The sequence below is a fragment of the Rhopalosiphum padi genome, chromosome 4 (genome assembly GCF_020882245.1).
Source record: "Rhopalosiphum padi isolate XX-2018 chromosome 4, ASM2088224v1, whole genome shotgun sequence".
NCBI classification, from domain to species: Eukaryota; Metazoa; Arthropoda; class Insecta; order Hemiptera; family Aphididae; genus Rhopalosiphum; species Rhopalosiphum padi.
The window spans coordinates 41,505,668-41,529,899 of record NC_083600.1 but is presented as its reverse complement, the minus strand read 5'-3'; the positions used below and the strand labels follow the sequence as shown (position 1 = coordinate 41,529,899).

Sequence of the window (24,232 nt, the reverse complement as noted above, 5' to 3'; positions counted from 1 at the left end):
TATCCAGAATTTTTTTTAGGCATAGACTAAAAATTTAAAATTGCAGTCATTTATTTATTTAATATTAATGTATTATGTGGTAATTATTTGAAATGAACTAATTCTAAAATCCCAATAACACGGAAAACCCCACTTATGAGTCGGAAACCTATTCTATTTATTATTTACTTATAATTTCTATACCTAAATCATAGAGTAATAATACCTTATTCGTGTAAATAGTTATAGTATATTTTATTATTTTATTAAATATTAATATAGCTATTTACTACGTACCTATCACTTCTCCGTATTTAATCGAATATCGAAAATTTATTATTATATAATTATTATAAAATTATGATTACTGATTAGTGTTAAATGGTAGTTATATAAAGTTTATACAACTACCATTTAACTATTATACTATAAACTGTTGTCAAATACTCAAGTTTTAAATATTATTTGTTACTTTTAATGTATAAAGTATAAATGTATAATATAACTATGAAAAAATAGGTACTTGATAAATGATAATGACATACAGATGGTTGGTATGTTCAATTTTATTTTAATAAAAATGGATATGGTTATGCTTTCTAGTATGATTTAAGATAATATAGTATTATCTTAAATCATGTTTCTAGTTAGCAATATTTAGGAATACATAATACTATTAAATCAGTGGCACCGAAGTCCATGTTTATGTATAATAACTGCCATACTTATGTATTCACGCATTTGGCTTGAGGACAGGTGAGTTCTTAGGAGGATTATAAAAAATAATATAAATAGGATCACAAATTATAAAGTATTATTGCCCATTGAGGTATTTATTGGTATTAAATATCAATGTTTTCGACGTTTTCGTTGAACAATTAACTCGAGTAATTTGTTTGATTGTTGCAGGTAATTAAACATCATTTTTATAAATATTTCTGTTAATTATTCCATAATCCATACGTATTGGTTGAATTAGGATAAAATGATAATTAAAAATAAAATAAAAGTGGATGAAAAATTGTTTGTGACACGTTTCGAATTTGATTATTAAGTTGTGCCTGGTGTTTGGCAAGTTCCTTATAAAAGGGAATTTGTTCCGTTCCTTGTTCCTTAGAAAAAAAGAATTCGTTCCTATGAAAAATTAACGAGTTTCGTTTTTAGTTCCAAATAAAATAAAAATGTATCATTTATCGTCAATACTTTTTATATATATACAGTGTTATTTTTAATAAGATTCAAAGGGACAAGAACTAAAAATATTTCATGTTTTAGTTTATTTTAATGTTTTGATAAAAAAGTTAAAAAATACATGTTTTATTTAATTATTTTCAAAAAAAAAAATGAAAATAGCCCTTTTGTAGTTAATATTTTGAAAATATTGACATTTCGACATTTTAATTTCATTAATATTCTGATTTTTAATATTTTTTCTTGTTATGAAAAAAGCTGCGAATTATTTAGTACGAGTGATATTGTATCAAACATGTGGCTCGCGATAAACTCAATAAACATAATATTTTATTCATCAACATTGTTGAAATTTTAAATAAAAATAAATAACTATTGTTCATAATTTCAATATTAAACATCTTTGTTATACTTAGTATCAGTGGAGCGTATTTATGAGGTGGAGGGGGGCAATTGCCCAGACCAGAATTGTAAGTCGCTTAAATGGGCGCCACACTAGAAGCCGCACTGCTTCCAATCGCCTTAAATACGGTTATATTATAATTAATAATACTATTATAGTAGGTATTTATAATCAATGACTCCGCTAGACCACTATGATTTTAAATAATTCGCAGTTTCTCGAAACTAATAAAAAATATTAAAAATCAGGAGATTAATGAAAAGCTGTTTTCAATGTTTTTACGGAATAGTATTTAAAATGGAAATTATGACGTTTATGTTTTCTTGATGAATGGATTAATGTACTCCGCACGAATTAAAATATACGAATTAAATAGTATATTTTAATTTGTGATACTTTGTTATTTTCATGACTTATTTAGTTATGGTTATTACTATAGACTGGTTCACAACCTTTGTACACAAAGCACAGATATCTATACTATAACACTATATAGTGTAGTATAGCTGATATCTGTGACAGAAAGTTATATTTTTATTCCAAATCACAGATCACCGACTAAGAAATTAAGATATACAGAACTGGTCATGTCATGGTTGGAAGGTGTGGGGGTTGATCACGAAATGTTATACAACAGGCGTAGTACAAGGGGTATTTTTCTTTTAGCATTACTAGCGCCGTCTTAGTGGATACTTTTGGAACTAGATCCAATAAGATGGTTTTTACTGATCTAGTTCCATAAGTATCCACAAAGACGGCGCTAGTATTTCTAAAGGAAAATACCCCCTGCACAATACCGGTTGTATACCATTTCGTAACCATAATATTCATATCGTGGCTCGTGCTAGTCCTGTATACCTATCACAGAATATTAGTCCTTGTCACAGATGTATAAAATTCTGTGTTCCAAATAGATATCTGATTCAGATAACACTGTAGTACTTAGATATATATTGATACTAATAACTAATAAGTAATATACTATTATATATTATTATTTAATCATATTAATACTTATTAAGATCTTTTACTCATTTAATACGGCAATTTAAAAATTGTAGGTACCTACTATAGTCTATGAAACTATAACTAGATACCACATTGAGTTTCAACATTTTTTGATACATTAAATTTGTGATATATCTTCTTGACGTTGAGTCATATTCATAGTTAATAAACTAAAATGAATTCATTAGTAGCCGATTATGGAGATGAAACAGACACAGATTCATTGGATAGTGATCAACATCTAGATGAAAACACTAAGGACTTAAAGTAATTTTGATCAATTACCATACCTGATTTTTTTATAATACATTGAACAAATTTTGGTAGTTATTTCATGAGACAATCATTGAGTGAATTTAAACACTATTTTAAAATTTCAATATATAATCTCAATTGTTAAAATTGTTATTTCATTGCAAATGTATAAAATTAAAATATTGATCAGGTTTATCTGTTATAAGACAATTATTATAAGACCCTATTATTACCCGTTTAATTTTTATTTTAGGACAGTTGATGAATTTAAATCTGAAAATAAACTTCCTGCACCAAAATTTAAAGAAACTGGTATTATCAGTGAATCTGTCTTCAGAAATCCTTATTTGGAAGCAGAACGAGCCAAAAGTGCCGTATTAGAAAAACATGTTAAAATGGTCCCTGCTAAAGATCATCTTACAAAAGTCAATGGAAAAAATATATGTTGGATGAACAAAAAAGGTCGTTGTCGTTTTGGTAATAAATGTAAATTTGCTCACGATTCAGAATTATTCAATGGTCCGAATATAATAGATGAAGACAAATCAAACAAGGAGAGTTTTAAATTGAATAATAAAAAGAAAAGACCTGGATTATCACAAACTTTAATACCTGGAAAAAAAATACTTAAAATATTTAAAAAAACAGAAATGTCTAATATACATTCATAAAATATTACTTTTATATTTTATACTGTTTTTTTAATCTTAATATATTACCATTGATATCAATGATAGTTGATGATATGGTATTGAAGTTATGTATATATTTCAAGTACATAAGAATAATAAATGTAATTATTGAATTTTAAATTTACAGAATTATCTAGTCATTATTTCCATATTTTTTCACATTAGATTCTTAATTCATTAAATTACTTTTTATTTTATACTTGTTTAGTATAATATTCATGAATTATTAAAACATTTTGTTTTTATTTTTTTATTTATTTTATTGAAATAAAATTTATGACATCAATGGGAATTGGACAACACATTATTTGCAAAGATTTTAATTTACATTTTTACAATATATGTATTACTCACCTACAAAAGATCAGATTATGTCTTAAAATTAGTATCTACTTTATACTGTTTTGAGAATATTGATTTTATTAAGAAATCAAAAGTTAATCGGACATTACTTGGTTCTGGGTTAAGAGATACTGATATATGGCTGACATACTCCTTTTTTTTATACATTATTGTGGTTTTAGAAAATAATTTAAGTCTAGCACTTAATATTATTGTATATATGATAAAAAAAAGTCTATTGATTTACAAAGTTTATCTAGGTAAATTACAAAGAGTAAAATATATTGGTTTATATACTGTGTCATGTCATTTTATCATTTTTGTTATTTTAGTACAGAAAACTCTAGCACAGTTTTATTTATATGTAAAATATCAATATGGTTTGTAAATTAAACAATTTAATAAAAGAAAAAAATTTTAAAAATTAGCAAGCAGTTTATTTTATTTTAAATAAAAATTATATACTTTAATCGACTGGTAAAACCATTTCCTATACTTGATAAAATGTTTTTAAACTTGGAATATGCTAGAATAAAAATGTAATCTATATTTTCTTAAATATTTATTTATTATAAATAATTTAAATTTTGTATTGGTTGGCAGGGCCTATTTAAAGCATATATAGGTGACATAATTGCCTAAATTGAAAAATAATCTAATTATAGGGATGGACACATTTTATCTAGACTAAGTAAAAAAAAATAACTAGTATCAAACCTATTGTTGATAGAACTGCAAATATAAAATATTGAAAATTTGTTATATAAGTTGTGGCATTTTATATTTTTGGTATTAAAAATTTAAAAGTATTAATAGACGATATTTACAATAATTGTAAATTATTTTTAAAATATTATCATTGTTTCAGTATCCAGTAACTATTATGTTATATTGTTATATGACATAACTATTAAGTTAAAAACATGACAAAATATTATGTCATAGACTTATGGTTAAAACTATATTTTTTTTTTTTTGTGGTATTTGAAAATACTATATAAAGTAATATTTTATCCTTCATACGCGGATATTTATACATAACAAAAATAATTTTATATATTTAATCCTGTATTACACATGTCCAATTTTATATCAAGACTAATATGATATGTGTATGGTAATGTTGACCGAACAATATATATAATCTAATCAAGATTTCAATATTTACAATTTCTTTATTTTTATTAATATTATACACACATTTATTTTTCACATGAAAAAAATACCAATAAAAATATAAAATATACATTTTAAAATTAAGCATTCAAAGATTAATATTGTTGTTTGAATCATAAAATAATTCATATTTACTAATTTGCCTATTGGTTATTAAATTAAGTTATAAAAATTGTGTCTTTTATAATTATTATAAAAAAAAAAAATACATGAACTGATTCTAATTAAATATATAATATATAAATGTTATAGATCAAACTATTCACATGCATTTTACTTTATCTTAAAATTATCTTATAAATAAGAAGTATGTATAAATATGGAAGATTATTAATATATTTTATTTGAAAATTAAGTACACCATCTTAATTAAATAAGTATATTAAGACCTCCTCATTGCTAACATAGTATTTATTTCCCATATAATTCGTCGAAGGTGATCAATTATTTCTTTTAAATGTCTATTCTTATTACTTAATTGTTCTGCTACTTCTTTCATTTCATCGCTAGCAACACGGTAAGTTTCACTAGTTTTCCTTTCTTCAGACTTCATATCCCATTCTTCTTGGAGTGGAATTAGTCCTTCTATATGCATATACTCCATACCTTGTAATTGACAACTGTCGTTACATTTTTCATAAATAATTCTTAGTCGTTTGAATAGTAATTTTATGTTTCTCAATTGATCTTGCATTTTAATACGTCTTTCATTACTCATATTAGCACCAGTTGGAGTACCATTTGGTGGCATTAGAACCTTAAGTATTTGGAACACTTCGTGTGTGCGAGATACTATCTCTTGTACTGTTTCTTGTCCAAATCGACACAAAGATGCAGTGTTAAATTGATGACCAGATGCTGACTGATTTGGGTTGGAAGGTGGTACTGGTGGCTGAGAAACAGAACCAACACCTACGGGATTTTGATTGAGAGGAACTTGTGGTACCAATACATTGTGTTGACCAGGAACCTGTGTCTGTATATTCGATTGTAAACCTGGCCCTACATTAAAGCTTGGTTGACCGACCATGCCAGTCTGAGACGACTGCATATTGAATATTGATATGCAGATATTATATAATACTTAATTTTAAATAATATTTAAGTTTTTTTATACATAAAACTTTAAATAAACTGAAAAAGTTTTGAAATCTGAAATTTAAATATATTTTTACAATGATGCTAATATGCTATCAGTTTGGAGTAATGGAGTGTAATTGTTATCACTGTTATCAGATAAATTTAAATGGATTGTTGAAATCACGGTCTTAGAAGATATCTTCTAAGACCGTGGTTGAAATCAAGATGGATATCAGCCTTGGTGGTAATCACGGATATAGATATCCGTGGTGATAATATCACAGAATAATTAATTCTGTGATAATATTACTAGATAGATAACAATATCTCAGTGATGCATGATAACATCTATAGAAATGCCATTATCACAGATATAGATAATATCATGGTGTATTATTAATCAGACATCAATTAATACATCTTGGAATATATACTGGAACCACGGATATAGATACTATGGTTGCACAACGAGCACGGATATGACGGCTCAGAATGTTCCTATTAAGAATGAATAGAAAGTCGCGTCATACTAGCGCTCTCTATAGCCTCTATTATTGTTATTAGTTATGGTAACATCACAAACTAAATGTAGTCTGTGGTAACATGGTACAAGATTTCTATAATAATGACTGTAGAGGGCACTAATAGTACACGACTTTTTGGCAGATTTGATAAGAACATTCTGCGCTGCTCAACGCCGTGATCCAATATAGGCTGTTGTGCAACCATAGTATCTATATCCGTGACTGGAACACGGACTCGGCCATAAAAATGAGCCATCGCGTTTGACGTTAACCCTATCATCGAAGAGCAAAAACATTTTATTTTTACATAGGTACGATGGACGTATAATTATGACTATTTTCGTTCATAATTCCTAATTTATTTCAATTATTTTCTTAGTTAAGAAATTGAATATAATCATGATTAGTTATTACCACGATTTAAGATATCTTTAATCGTGGTCATTACCATTATTATAAGTACATAATATATATCAGGGATGGGAAACTCAATACTACTAATAGTACTAAAGGGCTGAGAGATAGGTTGCGCCTGGGTTTGGAAGAATTAGCCGGTGTTTGGAAATCACCGTTACTAAGGGACACCGCGTAGAGGTTTCTTCCTTGTGGAGAAGTACAGACAATGCAACACATTATCACATGCACAGCTTGCTCCCAAACCTGCACCCCAGAAGACATTCACAAAGGCACAAGCCAAGGAATTAACGTAGACCGCATCTGGGCAGAAATAATATAAATCCACCATTAACGTACCTTTCTATTTTACCTTATTTATTAATATTGTGAAATGTTTATTTTAAAGTTAATTTTATTTATCTATTTGTTTTTAATTTTTCTAACAACTTATATCATTATTATTATTACTGTTACACTATGCGCCTGACACGAATAAAAAAAAAAAAAAAAAAAAAAAACTAAAGGGCTAATTTTCTGAAGGTGGAAATCTAACGGGCCAGAGAACATAGAAAGCGAAAAAAAAAAATCAATTCAATTTATAATTTACATTTATAGTTCAATAGGACATAGCTACTAGATAAAAATTTATAAATATGTTTTACAATAAAAATTATGTCGGTTTTATAAATATAATAAAATAAAATAGAAAAACATCCTAACATTATATATTTTTATAAAGTAATTTGAAATGTAGCACGGGCCATCGAGCCAGTTATAAATGGTACGCGGGCCGCCAGTGGCCATCCCTGATACCTATATATTATATGAAAAGAGATAAAGCAAGGTGGAAATACTTTTTAATTCATCTGTTTATTACTTAGGTATACCACTTTGTTGTTCGAACAAACACAATAAAGTGAATCATATGACGGTTTTCGGAATTAAAGATCATAATATAAAATAATATTAATAAATATTACTAAACTAGTATATACAAAAATTCAATCAGGACTTTCTCAAGGACTTTCAATCAGAATATTTTTAGAAGACTATTGAGCCAACCTACTCACAGTGTCTTCTGTGTATAACTAATTTAAGCTCAGATTTAATAAAATATACTATTATAGTAATATATTTATATTATGCAAAAATATACGTGCCCAAATGGCCAAATGTGCTATTATGAACTATGAAACAAAATATTACGCCCAAACAAATGGATTTAGGCTTCAAAGTGTTCTGTTTTGGGTAAATGCGCCCAAACGTATTCCTCCCACGATTTTTACAACATGTCTCGGTGTCCTGGACGGAAATTAAGTTTGTCTGGATTAATAGAAGCTGAGAGATATTCAATAGGGTCATGGTGTCTCGGTTTGGTATTTGGTAATTACATAGGCGCAACTAATGGGGGGGGGGGTCTTGGGTGGGCTAAGCCCACCCAGTTTTGTCTGTAGCCCACCTAATTTTATATGTTAACAATACTAGTGATGTAGGGGCAAAGCCCCCACGGGTTGCTAATATCAATTTAGCCTACCCAGAAATAGAGCTCTAGTTGCGCCTATGGGTAATTACAACATCTGGCAATATAAGTATATTATATTATACAACCTTAAATATAAATTAATAGATTATCATCGATTTTTTTTTTTTTTGAAAATGTGTATGTGTATTGTATTATACTCACAATTATTTCAACATATAATATTTAGTCCGAAAGTTTATAAAATATATATAATATTTAAATATTTTTCAAACTAGCGCTGATAAACACAAAAATCAGCTCTTGATTATACGTGAAGCAATGAAAGTACAATGTACTTATGTTGTTTTTATATTTGTAATCACTTTTTGAGTTTTGAGATATTAATAATTTTTAGTGGTTCCTGGTAGCGATTTAGATTTAGTTAATAGTTTGAGCCTTTGAGAGATTAAGAAAAAAATTTCAAGTGTTTTTTAAAATAACAGGAAAAAAAATTTAATGAAAAATTATTATTTTTATACAAATGTAGTCGATGCATGACAGAATCTAAAAAAATAATTAAAATTGCTTAGTCATTCTGAGTTAAGATTTGAACAAATTATAAGATATTTTATATAAGAATATCAATATTAATAAGGTAGGTAGTTATTTTGTTGTAATTTAAAAATTTTATTCGTAGATACTTGAAAATTTTAATATACCTATATATTATTAATTATACTTTATACACATAATAATATTTGCAAATGGAATGTATTTAGTAAAAATGTATAAATAGATCATAAAACAAAATTAGTAATTTATAGGTTGAAAAATCGTTTTAATTCAGGATAGTTTTTTTGTACGTAATGATTTATTAAATATTAATACATTTAATAATTAATAATATTATTAATAAATCATTACTGAGTGACTGAATACGCAAAGGCATAGGGGAGGCAAAGATAGCCGTGGAATACTGGAATATGCCTGCCCAGTCTGGATTGTCATTGACCCAATCGACCCATGCTAAAAAAGTAGATGTGGTAATAAATGAAAAGTGCATGTTAACACTGGCTGTCTGAAACCGACAAGCACCAATAAAATATAAATACTCAGCTGTATAAGTCCACTAGATATTAGATGACGAGTAGTAGTAGAAAAAAAAGGTACAAATGCAATTCCAACTGAAAGCATCCTCTATACGGATATATAACACAAAATAGTAGATTAAAGTCGATGCTCAGTTTTTTACACAGTACTACTGCCTTACTGGGATTCTGATGGGACCCTAAAAGGCTAAAATCGAAAACCGATGAACGTATTCAAAGATAAGTGCAAATCAGATGAACCGATATGGAAAAGAACAATAGAAAACCTGCCCCCAGGAAGGAACCTGAAATACGAACTGAAGGAAAACCTTAACCGCCCAAGAGTAGAAGTAGGAAGAGCAAAACTGAACCACACTAATACGGTAATCAACCTTATCACATTTTTAGTGACCAATTTCTAGATACTCGATCACCATTCCCTACCAAATTTTCGGTCAAACAATTTTCACTCAACGACTTTGAAGGCGCCGAAGGTTAAAAGTAGATATTATTAGAGGATACTCTAATCAATCTATGGTCTCTTATTGTTGAATGCATTGATAATTACTGTGTTTTGGATATTTACTGAACTTACATATTTTTTTTTTTAATGGTACTAATGTAATAAAATTACATTTATTATAATTATGAATTAATCTTAAAAATTAAAATCATTTGATCTGAATCTTCCATTCTATGAATATCATATAGCATTCTATTTAATTTGAAATATGCAATGGACAACATAATACATGAATTGTAAATATTTGTATTTACTTCAAAATTATTACCTTTACATTTGATAATAGGTACTAGGTAGGTTAATTTACTTAATATAATAATAAAAACAACATAGTAAAATGGATTATTATTAAACTTACAATGTGATATATTATGCATTCATATTTTATATAAACAAATGTTTATACTAAAATTAGTTTTACTGTTAGATTATGAATGTTTTTGAAATTAAAGAAAACACTATTAATTGTAATCTAATTTTTTATATTGTATGTTACAACATAGTACACAATTTGTGTTTCATATTCCTAAGAGTATATGTAATTCTTTGAATCAACTATTAACAAATAGATAAGCTGTGTTAATATTTCTATTGAGAGTCATTACTATTGACAAATTTTGACAAAAAATCATTTGGCTTTGGCTCAACAGTATCTTTAAATAATGTCATTACATGACAGTCTTGAGCCCATTTGGTAACAATTTCTTGTAACAGCATCTGACCCTGCAAATAAACATTGGAAAAATAATTATATATTCAAAAATGATCTTTAAATATTAAAAAAAAAAATTAATAAAAAAGTACACATTATATTATAAGAGTTGATTCATTTGAATAAATTAGTTTATAATTATATATATTAGTTTATTATTTATGTATTAAATTTCATTTTAAATTATATTTGCTTGTATGTAACATTACACATTCATATTAATGAATTACTCAGCCTATAAACTAATTATAATTGTGCATTCTACCAATAAAAGCATCCCACTATGTATGCAAAATGGGGTCAGAAATAACAGTTAATGGCAATGACCACCAGAAAATCTGGTGGACCAGAATGTTATACTCTACTTATTTATGAGGATCACAGTATTTAGCTGTTTAATCTACATGCATGAAAACAGATTCCTTTTATCCTGAATACTACACCTAGTTAGAAATTATTAACTAGTTAACTATTGGCAAATTGTATCAAATCTTATTTGGATTTATATTTTTGTCAACTGTTCAAAGTATAATTAATTTTTGTAATTAAACACTCCATTACTGAAATAAGTTCTATAACAGACCCAAACTATTAGTTATTGTACCCACTACTTTTTATCAAATGTAAATATGCAAACATTATATTTTTAATTAATATTGTCAATATTTGTATTATTGTATAAAAAAATTAAATAATAACCAAACTTCACGGAGAAATAATGATCTTGAATTGATTGAAAAATTAATAACATAATTAAATAAATATATGGATAATAAATACAAGAATAGGGTAAGTAAATGTTAAGAATAGATTAAAAATGTATGAATAAGTTTGTTAAATCTATAATGCAAATGCAATTTTTCTTAGTAAATTTATCTTGGTAACTTAAAACCAGGAACTTTTGTTCTTGGATTTTCTACCACAATATTTTTGAATCCTTGTTGATTTTCATAGCTTATTCTAGATATGTATGGTATTAATTTATGGTATTTATAGTATGTACAATATTGAATGAAATCAACATATTATAATGTAACATATTTATTACAAATAGAAATTGAATGAAAATATGTTTGTGATATTTGACTCTAGGCAATTATGGTCATGATACCATAAAGTATACCTCACCTAGTGATTTATAGCAATATTTATATGTTTATACATACCTTAATAACTAACATATCAATGATTCTAACATCAGTTATATGTTTATTTTTTAAGAATTCTTCTTTCAACTTTTTTTGACATTCTTCTTTTGTAACAGGTAAATGACGATCAAACACTAAAATAATCATTTATTTTGTAAAAATGATTTAAAATTAAATTAAAACTGTTTACTTACATATCAAAGGAATTTGCCTGTAATATGTTTTATATAAGTTTAAAACTCTTTTTTTGGCTTCTGATTTATTTGATGATAACAATGGTCTAACTACCTTAGTTGCACATTTAGAGGCTTCTCGAGCAGCCATTTTAAAAAGAAAATTATTAATGTATGTCAATAAAATGTAATTATATATAAATTGAAATAATTGAATATAGCAAACAGCGAAATAGCTACAAGGATGAAGGAATCATATCATGAAATAGCCTGAACTTTAAAATAAAATTTATGATTTCTGTCTTATCAAACATCGGTAACCTTTTAAGCACGGTCTTGGAATATTTTGAGTTTTGATAAAAACATGGATTATCAGTCATATGTTAAAAATAAGTAAATATCACATGGTAACACCTTAGAGTAAAGCAACACTAAAGCACTAGCACAGAACAACTATATAGAGATGTGACACCTTTATATAGTGCCCTTAGATCATATAGTAGTATATGATCTAAGATAGTGCCTTTATATGATAATACTATTAATACTACTGTTATATTGGCGACACATTGCTATTTGCTACAAAATTATACCATAGATTTTTTTATTTTCTGCTTCGATATTATATTATTACTATTGATTATAGGATTATGCCTATAGGTAGAATTGACTATAAAAAAGTCTACGAATTTTAAATATATCTTAAGACTTAAATATGTATTAATTATTAAATATATCTTAAATTGTAGAAAAATCAATTGTATAATTAATTTGATCAACATTTCTATAAAACAGCGGCGTAAATTGGGGGAGGCTAGCCTTACTGGCTAACCCTTTTTACCCTTCTTCCAAAAAAATATTCTAGAGGCCCTCACCCCTCAAGAAATAAATTTAATTTTGTTGGTTTTTCATTTTTAATTGATCATTACAAGTTACCTGCAGTGGTGCATCTAGTACCTATATTTTTTACCCGGTGCGAAATATAAAATTAGCGGATATACGTCATTTTATCGCATACTGTTGGTTCATCGCGGTAATTTGGACGCACGACAAGTCGACAATTAGACACGTAGGGCATCTCATATGCTCATCCAGTGTAATTTCGAAGCATTTTACATTTGGTCACGCGTCAATTATTTATTGCATACAATTAATATATTAACAATTTATTATAAAATTCAATATTTAGTAATTATATTGGTTATTGGTATATTTTCTTTAAAATTGAAATTAATTATTATAAATTAATATATATATATATATACATATACAGGCACGTATACTTGGGGATTGGGGTTCAACCTCCCCGCCTCCTCCCAAAATAATTTCGAGTAACAAGGAAAAATTATTTTATTATGTGGTGGCATAATTTCTATTGCTACCTATATATTTTGTAAGCCCCCCCACCGAAATTTGTTTTGTATAGGTACGTATCTGTATATTTAATATGTATAACAAGTAGGTACATGACAATTGCCACACTTAAAATATTAATTATTTATAAAAAGTAAAATATAGTGGCAATACCATGATGTTATGAGTATTAAATTTAAAAAATTATTCAATTATCACTTTTAGAATATATTATTTTTCGTACTAATTTTTGTTATTTTACGTTTAATCTCAATAATTAATATTAAATTATAATATGAATATCGCATAGTGAGTGTTTATTTTGAATAGGTACATTTCGAATACGTTACAAGACTGAATTATTATACAACGAACTTAAATTAACTCAAAATCGTCGATATCCCAAACTTTTTTCTCAGTCCTAAGAATTTCCGATTTTTTGAGTTAACTAAGTCCTACTAATGGCTAATACTACTTACATAATGGTTAGAGATTAATAATTTTATCTTGGATTGTATGAGCTTGATCAGTATAATTTTTTGTTCATTGCATACTATTTTTTATCCCATGTTTCTCTCGTTTGAGAATAAAACCATTGTAAACCAAAAGATTTCTACTCCATTGACAGTAGTACACTATTGTTTCGCAGTTTAGCTGTATAATGGACAATGGTATACTAAGTATTAAAGTATACCATAAACTAAATATTTTTATAAAATTTCTTTTAAATATAATTCATAGGCACTTGCATTGGATTTTTAGTATACAGTTTTTATTTCTTATTTTTTAATACCGAAAATAAAAACTTAAAAATTGATTAAAAGAATTTCCAAAATATTCAAAAATCAATATAAATTAAATATAAATAATAATATAAATTAATGTAAATTACGATCTAGTTTTATGTTAGAAACATTATAATTTTAAAATATTTTATATGAACATTTTTAGATAGGTGCATGGTAAAATCTAACTATTTTTTTTATTGTTTTACATAAACTAAATTGTAATTTACTTAACGAGAATATAGACATTTAAAAAAAATGTAAAAAATCAGCCACTCAACTTAAATATATGTTTTTTTTTTTTTTTTTTTTTTTAAATGTAAACTAAAAGTCCGTGGGACACCCCGTATGCTCATCAAACGTGACATTTTTAGCGGGCTAAATAGCTTAAACAGTAAATACTAAATACCTGTAAGTCAACCAAACACCCTTACATTTTACAATGGTTTATAGTTCGTAGTGTTCCCACGATTAACGATAACACTTTTATATAATAATACACATGTATATATTTGATATTGATGTATAGATGTATAATATTATGTTTATCAATATTCTGTATTTCTTAAAAATAATATTATTCCTAGTACTGATTTTTTCAAATTTAGTTTCCTGGACTATTTAATCGACTTTCTAATTTTGAATGAAAATTGTACATGTTCTATGCACACCTTTCACAAATTGTTATATGTTATGAAGTTATGATATCAGATATATTATATACAGGGGCGCTGGGTTGTAGGCCTATAGATTAGAGTAAAGCAATCAGGTATAATTTGTACAGTTGTACTTCAACATTTCGTATACATAAATATTATGGTCTATGATTTTTATAATAATAATAATATTAGTAAATGATAGTAATAAACTAGTAATAATAATAGTAAACAATAGTAATAGTAATAATAATAATAATTACTGACGAATAAAGTTTGGTTTATTGTCATAACCGCGGTAACCTAAATAATGAAATGTCCTTGAATTATGATGAAGATACCGAAAAAAAAAATGTTTTATCTGACTTTTCTGACCTGTTTCCGTGATAGCGATCCAGCTCTTCTCTTGTGTACATTTTTTGTTCTTAGTAAATTACGACTAGACGCTGAGTGAAGGAAATTCACGTAGATCCCAGGATGTATATTGTGCAATAACCGTATGATGGAATGGCGGAAGAGGAGTTTGATAGGCAGTTGATGTGCGATGAACCCGAAGTGATACAAAAAGTCATCGACATTTCATCACAAATGTTGATCAGCTTAAGGAATCTATGCGAGACTCGCGCAGAACTTACTCAACATGAAATTAGAACTCTAGAAGTAAGCAATGGCACCCTATTTATTTTTAATACAAAATTTGTTTATTTATATGTTCTCAATCTTCATCTAGGGTAAATTAGTGAAGTTGTTTTCAGTGCAGTTGAATAATAGGCATAAAAATCCAGGGCGGTTTGATTGTCAAAAACTAAGAAACTCCCCTTCTATAAATCAATGGCTGGAAGTTGTAGGACTTAGTACACTTTCTGTTCAAGTATGTATCAAATTCACTTTTAATGTCAAACAATAATTACAAACTTATTAACTTATAATTATATTTTTTTAGAGAATATCTGAAAATATTAATTCTATTGAAGCATTATTGTTAAAGTCTGAGAATGAATTGAAATCAATTCTTCCAGAATACTCTCTCAAAGATGAAGAACTTAGAAGATTAACTAGAGCATCTTATAATTTGAAAAAATATAGTGGTATGTGATCTCTTTAATTATAATATTAGTCATATTTCAAACATAGACATAATTTTTAAATGTTTATAATATTTTTAAAATTAATTAATTTTATTTTTGAAATACTATTAATTTAATATATACATAAACCTAAAAGTTAATATTTATTATGTGTTTATAGATAACTTATATTAGATAAATAGCTTAGAAAATATATCAATAATTGTCAGAGAAACTTGCTTTTTTTACTTTTGACTAAATACAATTTGTTTTTTGATGTACTTCTGCAATTACTCATACAGTAAAAATGATCATCAACCAAACTATAATTACAATTTACAAAGATATATTATGATATTGGTTCATATTAGCTGATACTACTAGATACGTATGTATTAATATATTACTCAAACAAATTTTTTTTTTACCACAACTAATATTACTAAAGATAATTATTTTAACAAATTTAATTGAAGAAGTACAATTATTTTAATTTTTACATTAAATTAATTTTTAAATGTATATTACTTTGTATAAAGAAAAAACATAATAAATATACTCTATATATAATATTGTACCTTAGTCTGTTGTGTTTCATAATCTCTAAGTATCTTTTCTAACATAGAATAAAATTGTTTTTGTTCGATTCAAGTTAATACTTATTTTTATTTGTACTTTGATATTGGTTTATTGGATTAATCTACAAATATTAATTATTTTTTTGTAATATAATTTGTATAATATTACTTAGCATAAAATCTTTTAATAATTTTTAATTTATAAAGATTTAGCTAATGATTTAATGTTAGAATTATCTTATCCAAAAAAAAGTTACCCAAGGGCTAAGGAAAAGTTTATTTGATTTTTAAATATATAAAAACATTAATACATTTTGCTAAAATATATTTTTCTAATTTTTTATTTTTTATCTACATAAAAAGTTTTTTTTCTAATTTTCAGAAATGGTGTTGGAAACATTTAATTTAACTGTAATATTTACATAACTGTTATATTTATTTTAACATCTTCAGGAAAAAACTTGACTGACTTACGCATTTTAACCCTTTAGATCTGTCAATGAAGATTTAAGAATACTGATAAATAAAACTAATACCCTATACAAAATTACCTTACCTAAAATATGTAAATCTTAATGGTTTTTCTTCTAAATTAGCGAATAGCTATAATTAAAATTAGGCCTAAGGACTGAAAGTAAATTACAGATAGATAAATTGGTTTTGAAGTTACTGATAATATAAACTCAAATTACTGTTCATATAATAATCAGAAAATATTAATAAATTATGATATAAGATGAATCTTGTGACAATTGTCTTCTCAATTTAATTATTTTTTTAAGCAATAAGTAATTGTAAGACTTTTAAGTAGTTAGTTGTCAAGGTTCAAACAGTGGCACAGAACAACATTTTGAATGGTCTGGTCAACAGCCACCCTATTTAAATGTTGCAATCCACCTCACCCCAATATTAATGATATTATTATGATTTATACTTTAAAGGATAAATTAATTTGTTACTCGTATACCACACCTACCACCTCTAAAAATTTGGTCTGGTCATAACCAGACTTCAACCCCAAGTTCAGTACCCCAAGTTTAGTGTCACTGGGTACAAATACTGAAAGAACGTCAGATTTAATTTTTAGAAGAAATACTATACATAAGTTACCTATTTTTGGAAAATAATGATAATTTAGTTTATATTATTATTCAAAATTAAATATTCAATAAACTCAAATGTCATATGATATATTATAATGTTATTAATGTCATTACATTTAATGCAATTGCATTTTTTTTTTTGTTTCTCTTTTGTGTTTTAGAAACTATAAGGGTTGGAAACAGAACTCGAGAAAAATGTAAAATTACATTGTATTGGGATTCTTGGTATCGACAATATGAAGTTCGTTGTGAACAAGCTGGACATTCTCCATCATCTGTCCAAGGTCATTCTCCTTCTTCATCTTGTCGCCCTAGAAATGCTCATTTAAATCATTACACTCCACCTATAACCCCTACTTTATTTAATCATAATCATAGTGAGTAAATAATATTATATTATATATTATAAATTATTATTTCTAATGGTACATAAATAAGAAATTTCTTTTATATGTTTATTTTTTATTATTAGGGATCCAATATCTGTTATTGATCAATTATTCCTTTGGTTAATATTATTTTACTTTAGATTTATTTATTTTTATCATTTTTAATACAATTAATTTCAATTTAGATAACTACTAAAATATTTGAATAATTTTAAATCATTCAAAACAGAAATTATTGTTAGTCACATTAATTTTAAATTATTTCTCTTCATGAGCACTTTCTGCCACCTCAATTGTATAGGGACTTAACTCAATAATTATAACTTTCCACGAGAATCAATCTAACTTTCAAACTTGAGTTCTAATTATGTTTTAAATTTAATAACTTATTATTTAAATATATGTTTATTATCAGGTTTCTTCTATATAAACAAACCATTCATATCTACAGTAACTTTTTCTATGACTTTGACTTACTTCCGTCTTCTTAAAACAGTTCTGAAAATGTTTAATGCTTATGCTATGCCATCAACATAACTTAATGTAATATTCCAGATTGAAATTTCAGAATATTTTACTTTATATAAAATTATAAATATATTTGAAAAATGCAAATATTTAAATATTTATATTTTAACCTCATTAAATGTTCACCAGTATTGACTGACCTTTTTATCAAAAGAATTTTATATTGATTTTTGGTATTCTATTATAAAAATAGTTATTATTTTTAACATATTATAACTATTCAATAATATGGATATTAAAATACTAAACAGATTTAAATTCTGTAATTTACAAATGCTTAATGTAATATAAAAATATTTTATTATTAATACTAAAATTAATTATGTTTTATTTATAGGAACCAGTGATAGTCCTATTTCTATTTTAACATCACCAAAAAGTCGACGGAATTTAAATCCTGATGTAGTTTTTTCTAATGGATTAACAACACCACAGTCTCCAAAACCTTTAGTTCCTGATATTTGTGTTAAAACTGGTCACAATTTTTCAAATTTACTCCCTATGCTAGGTTATTGTGAACAATGTTCTGTACGAGTATTTGTGGGTACGTTTTTTTTTTTTTTTTTTTTTTTTACCTGAAATTAACTTATTTAATTTTATTTACATAAATCTATCTTAGGTGTTAAGTGTAAAATTTGTAAATTTCGATATCATAAGGGCTGTTTGTCAAAAGTTCCATTACATTGTACAAAAAATGCTGCAACAGATGACAATGAATCAACTTTTGATGGTAAATTATACTATACTTAACCAATTTGTACATGTTCTATAATCTTTTTATGTTGTACAGAGCTAATTAGTTCATCAGCTAATCACTCTCCTAATTTTAATCGCCCTACTTCACACAAGACTTCTTCTTCATTATTATCAAAGAGAAAAACCAGAATACCATCTATAAATTCAATTCCAGTTTCTGTAAGTAGAATGGGTTATATAACCCGGATATATATTTCTATATATTAATGAAATACAGTAGAGCCTAGATAGTCCAAACCCCCAATAATCAGGTGAATGCGGTAATCCGACAACATATAAATCTATTTGTTCGTAAATGAAATGAACTTAAGTAGTTTATTTGGAAATCACGTAACCCAATTAATCTATAAAATATTGTTATTGACAAAAACAATGTTGTAATTTTTATTACCTACAGGTTAGGTTAGGTCACCTTACCTAACTTTACCTAAAGTGCAATAAATATAAAAGTAGCAGAAATAAAAATAAAAATCTTAGTCATTTGAGTAGGTAATCTTAAATAACCTCCGGTAATCCGGATGCTCGGTCTGAATTCTTCCGGAAAATCGAGGCTCTGCTGTATAGATAATTATATAGAAAACATAATAAAAATATCAATCTGTCAATATCTAGATGTATATTTTTTTGTTTCTGATTTTGTTTTTAGTCTAAAAGTGGTGGAGCTGAATCGAGTTCTGCCCCATCTAGTACAAATAGTTCAACACCTTCAAGTCCTGCTCTAAACAATCCCAGACAAATACATGTTTCTTCTTTACCAACACCAGCTATTACTAATGAAAAATTCAACTATCCTGACACACCCATTTATTCACAAGAATTACAGGTATTTTTAAAGCTTAATGTTTTATTTATTATTTTTATTTATTATATTACTAATAAGTATTGTTTTAATTAATGATTTTAGAAAAACCAATCTAGATTTACTGAATCATCAAGGTGTGGAAGTACAGATTCAGAACAAACATCAATTAGAATGGATTCTTCCGAAGCTCAAAATTGGGATACCGATGAAATGGAAACAAGAGGTTGGCCAAGACAAAATAGCGTGAGTTAATTTTTAACAAAATATTATCTAATGATTGTTGTTGTTTGCAGACAAAAAAAGTAATTTAAATGTATACTGTATAATTTATTTTTCTTTTATAAATTTGATAATTAAATATTTTGTGAAGCTATGCAGAAAAATTTAAAAAAACCTAACCGGCATAATATTTTGTCTCCATTTTAATTACATAAATCATTACAAATTTGCATTTATCAGAATCCATTTTATGCTGTTAGCTTATATATTAGAGTAAATTTACCTATTTTCAAACTTGAAGGTAAGAATATAATCTGGGGTTTTGTGGTTTTATTAGTATCATAGTTTTAAAATGAGTTATAAGCATTATTTTTTTTATTAGCTTTCAGTACAAAACTATTTAGCTAGACAATTGCATAATTTACTTAACTAAACACTAAGATACAATTAAACAAACAATACAATAGAAAAAACAAGATTTATAGATCACAAAATCAGTTTCCAAAACTGAAAAACTATTGAAAATGGATGAAGTTGAGGGAGTTGAGTAAAATTAGACATGTAGGGTTTAGGGACGGGCAATGAAAAAGTAAATGTTGAAGGTCATGGACACTTTCAGTGAGATGTATAATGCAAAGCATAAGCATTTTAAAGTTGTAATATTTTACAAATCTATAACTCACTTTAAAATGATAATGACAATAAAAGCCTATGAGATGCCCTAGATTATATTCTGATATTTAAGATAGATAATGTGTAAATTTGCTCTTAATTAAAGTTAATAGAACAAATTTTCTACTGATAGCAAATTTGGTATGGTGTATATTTGTTGGATGGTGATAACACATGTGGCTCTTATACTTCCTATTTGAGAAATAAATAATTTAGTTATTAACTGTTGAATAGAAAAGAATTAAAAATTGTTTTGCGTTTGAAAAAATTAAAAAATTAAAAATTTTTGTAGTTATCTCTTCAAGAATGGGACATACCTTGGGACGAATTAAATATGTGTGACAAATTAGGAGAAGGACATTTTGGTACTGTATATAGTGGAAATTGGCACGGGCCAGTTGCTATCAAAGTAATAAATATGGACTACTTAGATTATGAAAAAACATTAGAAGCATTCAAAGCTGAAGTAAGTACTTGAAACTTTTTTTCGTATTAAATTGAAATTCTAAACACAGAAACAATTTTAGGTGGCTACCTTTCGTAAAACTCGTCATGAAAATCTTATTTTATTTATGGGTGCCTGTATGAAGCTTCCTAGATTAGCTATTGTAACAAGTCTTGCAAATGGTATGACATTGTATAGACATATTCATGTGCTCAAAGATAAATTTAATATGAGTCGCACCACAATGGTTGCTCAACAAATATCACAGGCAAGTTGATATAATTAATTCCTTTATTCAAACTAATAAAACATTTTATTTTTTTTTGCTCTATAGGGTATGGGATATTTACATGCAAAAGGTATTATACATAAAGACCTTAGAAGTAAAAATATATTCTTAGAAAATGGGAAAGTTATAATTACTGATTTTGGTTTATTCAGTGTTACTAGATTATGTTTTCGCAACAGGTAATTATAAATAGTTAAAATGTTGAAAAAATACTAGAATCTACTAATTCAATGGTTATAGAACCCAAGATGGCCTAATTGTGCCGCCAGGCTGGTTATGTTATTTGGCACCAGAACTAGTCCGTAACTTGCGTGTTCACCAAAGACCTGAGGAAGAAGATTTGCCATTTAGTAAAGCATCAGATGTTTATGCTTTTGGGTAATTACTATATTTTTAACTTATAATAAAAAATAACAAGTAGTTATATAGTATAAAGTTAATTAGTAATTCTTTGTGTATGCAATTAATAATAATAGATTTGTCAAATACTAACGGTAAAACTGTTTTTATAAAATTGATATTTAATTTCAAAATAATATATTATACCTATTTATTATGTTTATTTGTACTATAAATATGCTTATTTAATAGAACTGTTTGGTATGAACTATTATGTGGTGAATGGCCATTCAAATCAGCTAGTCCAGAAGTTATTATTTGGAACATTGGACGTGGTATGAAACAAAGATTAGCCAATTTAGAAGCATCTGGCGATGTCAAAGTAAAGATTCTTATTTAAATTTAGATTATTAGATTATTATTTACAATATTTATTGATAAAAAAAAAATTTAGGATATATTAATGACTTGTTGGTCGTTTAACCCTGAAAAAAGACCAGATTTTGCTCAAATGCTTAAAACTCTTGAACGATTGCCGCGTAAACGTTTAGCTCGTAGTCCATCACATCCAATTCATTTATCAAGATCAGCAGAATCTATATTTTAAGAAATAGTTCAACAGTATTATAACGTGGCTATACCAATGACCTTACTTATTTATATGGTATAATAACTATTTGTAATAAAACAACTTACAGAGCTCAGTTATACAGGTAATCTTGATTAAAGCGCTTTATGTAATGCAATTATGTATTTTCCATTATTATTATTATTACTATTATTATTATTATTATTATTATTATATTTGTTAATTGTGTATTATAGTTCTATTGTTATCTATTTATGGACTGTATAGTATATTCTGTTTATATTGTGTTAGCAGTCAAATTTATTTAAATTCATGTAAATGTGATATACATTATACACACACAACTTTATGATATAAAACAGTAATTACTATAATCTATCTAGTAAAAATCAAATTAAGTAATTTATCATCAATTTATTTAAGAAGCACTAATAACAATAGCTGTTTGCACTATTTAAAAAGTATGCTTTAAACTATAATTATTAAATACTATGTACAACTATCAAACAATTGATTATTTAATTTATTTTTAATGTATTATTTATTTTAGAAACAAAAATATGCATGAATAATATTCAATTTTGTTACCATGATTAAAAACAGTTATTATGCTTGAATACATATTTTGTTATAATTATGCAAATCATATAAACAATATATACTTATGACTTATGAGTTAAGACAATATCCTAGTATCCTAGTATAGTTTGTTCAAATATTGTAAGAATTTTTGTAAAATGTATGATTAATGAAATTCTTGTCAAATTTTGGAGTTGTGAATAACATCAGTTTTGACTGGCACAAATTACAAGCGGATAGTATTATTGGAGATAATAATTTATTACTTTAAAATATAAAGTAATTTTAATTTTAATATTTTTTGGTTTTTTGCAAAATTACTGTTAATTTATATAATAAAATACCAATCAACTATTTAACTTCTAACCGAAGATTATTTACATAAACAAATATTGAAATATATAATTAATTGAATAAAAGTTGTAAATAATTATACAAATTATACTGTGAATATGTATAATGTATAAATGAATACCTAAAACACATATTATGCATTATATTATGTTCACAGTTATTTACATTTGTTTAGTGGTGTATAATTAATTTGAATTTACGTACTTATTTACTACATTATGATATTCAATACAAATTAATTGAAATAAGAAAAATAAATGAATTATTCTATTGACCATCATTGAATCATTGATTGGAAAATGAAAAAAACATTCAATTTTTTAATTTTGACAGCTTCTTTAAGTTAAATATAAATGTTATAAGTTATTAGCACTGATTACATTATGAAATATTTTCTTAAAGTCTGTGTTATTATTATCAAAGTATAAAATATAATAGGCTAATTGGCACCAAATCAGTAATGATAGAATTTATACAATGAATAGTTCTTAATAGATCAACTGTAAAGTTTATTGAGCCTTATGAAACATTCAAATTGGGTCTAATAAGTACTTGAGGGCTTAGAAAGGGATTAAAA

General features: G+C 26.2%; 4 protein-coding genes across 4 annotated transcripts; 2 read left to right on the top strand and 2 right to left on the bottom strand.

The window, feature by feature from the left end:
* Positions 1-2,449: 2,449 nt before the first annotated feature.
* On the top strand, positions 2,450-4,297 carry LOC132930711 (uncharacterized). Its single transcript, XM_060996728.1, has 2 exons — positions 2,450-2,848; positions 3,090-4,297. The coding sequence occupies exons 1-2, from the start codon at positions 2,757-2,759 to the stop codon at positions 3,505-3,507; spliced, it is 510 nt and encodes a 169-aa protein (XP_060852711.1). The 5' UTR covers positions 2,450-2,756; the 3' UTR covers positions 3,508-4,297.
* Positions 4,298-5,025: 728 nt separating this feature from the next.
* Positions 5,026-6,268, bottom strand: LOC132930653 (mediator of RNA polymerase II transcription subunit 30). The gene has a single exon (XM_060996635.1). It carries the CDS (start codon positions 6,095-6,097, stop codon positions 5,429-5,431), a length of 669 nt encoding a protein of 222 aa, XP_060852618.1. The 5' UTR covers positions 6,098-6,268; the 3' UTR covers positions 5,026-5,428.
* A 4,316-nt stretch (positions 6,269-10,584) lies between these two features.
* On the bottom strand, positions 10,585-12,463 carry LOC132930650 (NADH dehydrogenase [ubiquinone] 1 alpha subcomplex subunit 6). Its single transcript, XM_060996631.1, has 3 exons — positions 12,174-12,463; positions 11,998-12,113; positions 10,585-10,842 (listed from the first exon to the last, which is right to left on the bottom strand). Exons 1-3 carry the CDS (start codon positions 12,301-12,303, stop codon positions 10,708-10,710), a joined length of 381 nt encoding a protein of 126 aa, XP_060852614.1. The 5' UTR covers positions 12,304-12,463; the 3' UTR covers positions 10,585-10,707.
* Positions 12,464-15,313: 2,850 nt separating this feature from the next.
* On the top strand, positions 15,314-23,596 carry LOC132929910 (kinase suppressor of Ras 1). Its single transcript, XM_060995547.1, has 15 exons — positions 15,314-15,606; positions 15,677-15,817; positions 15,890-16,034; positions 17,856-18,071; positions 18,949-19,155; positions 19,231-19,341; positions 19,402-19,526; positions 20,014-20,190; positions 20,272-20,412; positions 21,353-21,526; positions 21,588-21,773; positions 21,840-21,973; positions 22,035-22,172; positions 22,386-22,515; positions 22,588-23,596. The coding sequence occupies exons 1-15, from the start codon at positions 15,454-15,456 to the stop codon at positions 22,738-22,740; spliced, it is 2,331 nt and encodes a 776-aa protein (XP_060851530.1). The 5' UTR covers positions 15,314-15,453; the 3' UTR covers positions 22,741-23,596.
* Positions 23,597-24,232: the final 636 nt, after the last annotated feature.

Bases quoted from the DNA above. Each gene is read 5' to 3' on its own strand.
- LOC132930711 (XM_060996728.1), top strand. From the start codon at position 2,757: ATGAATTCATTAGTAGCCGATTATGGAGATGAAACAGACACAGATTCA. The intron at 2,849-3,089 runs GTAATTTTGATC...TTTTTATTTTAG, and splicing joins GAAAACACTAAGGACTTAAA to GACAGTTGATGAATTTAAAT.
- LOC132930653 (XM_060996635.1), bottom strand. From the start codon at position 6,097: ATGCAGTCGTCTCAGACTGGCATGGTCGGTCAACCAAGCTTTAATGTA.
- LOC132930650 (XM_060996631.1), bottom strand. From the start codon at position 12,303: ATGGCTGCTCGAGAAGCCTCTAAATGTGCAACTAAGGTAGTTAGACCA. The intron at 12,114-12,173 runs GTAAGTAAACAG...TGATTATTTTAG, and splicing joins CAGGCAAATTCCTTTGATAT to TGTTTGATCGTCATTTACCT. The intron at 10,843-11,997 runs GTATGTATAAAC...GTTTATTTGCAG, and splicing joins TTGATATGTTAGTTATTAAG to GGTCAGATGCTGTTACAAGA.
- LOC132929910 (XM_060995547.1), top strand. From the start codon at position 15,454: ATGGCGGAAGAGGAGTTTGATAGGCAGTTGATGTGCGATGAACCCGAA. The intron at 20,413-21,352 runs GTGAGTTAATTT...AAATTTTTGTAG, and splicing joins GTTGGCCAAGACAAAATAGC to TTATCTCTTCAAGAATGGGA. The intron at 21,527-21,587 runs GTAAGTACTTGA...AAACAATTTTAG, and splicing joins TAGAAGCATTCAAAGCTGAA to GTGGCTACCTTTCGTAAAAC.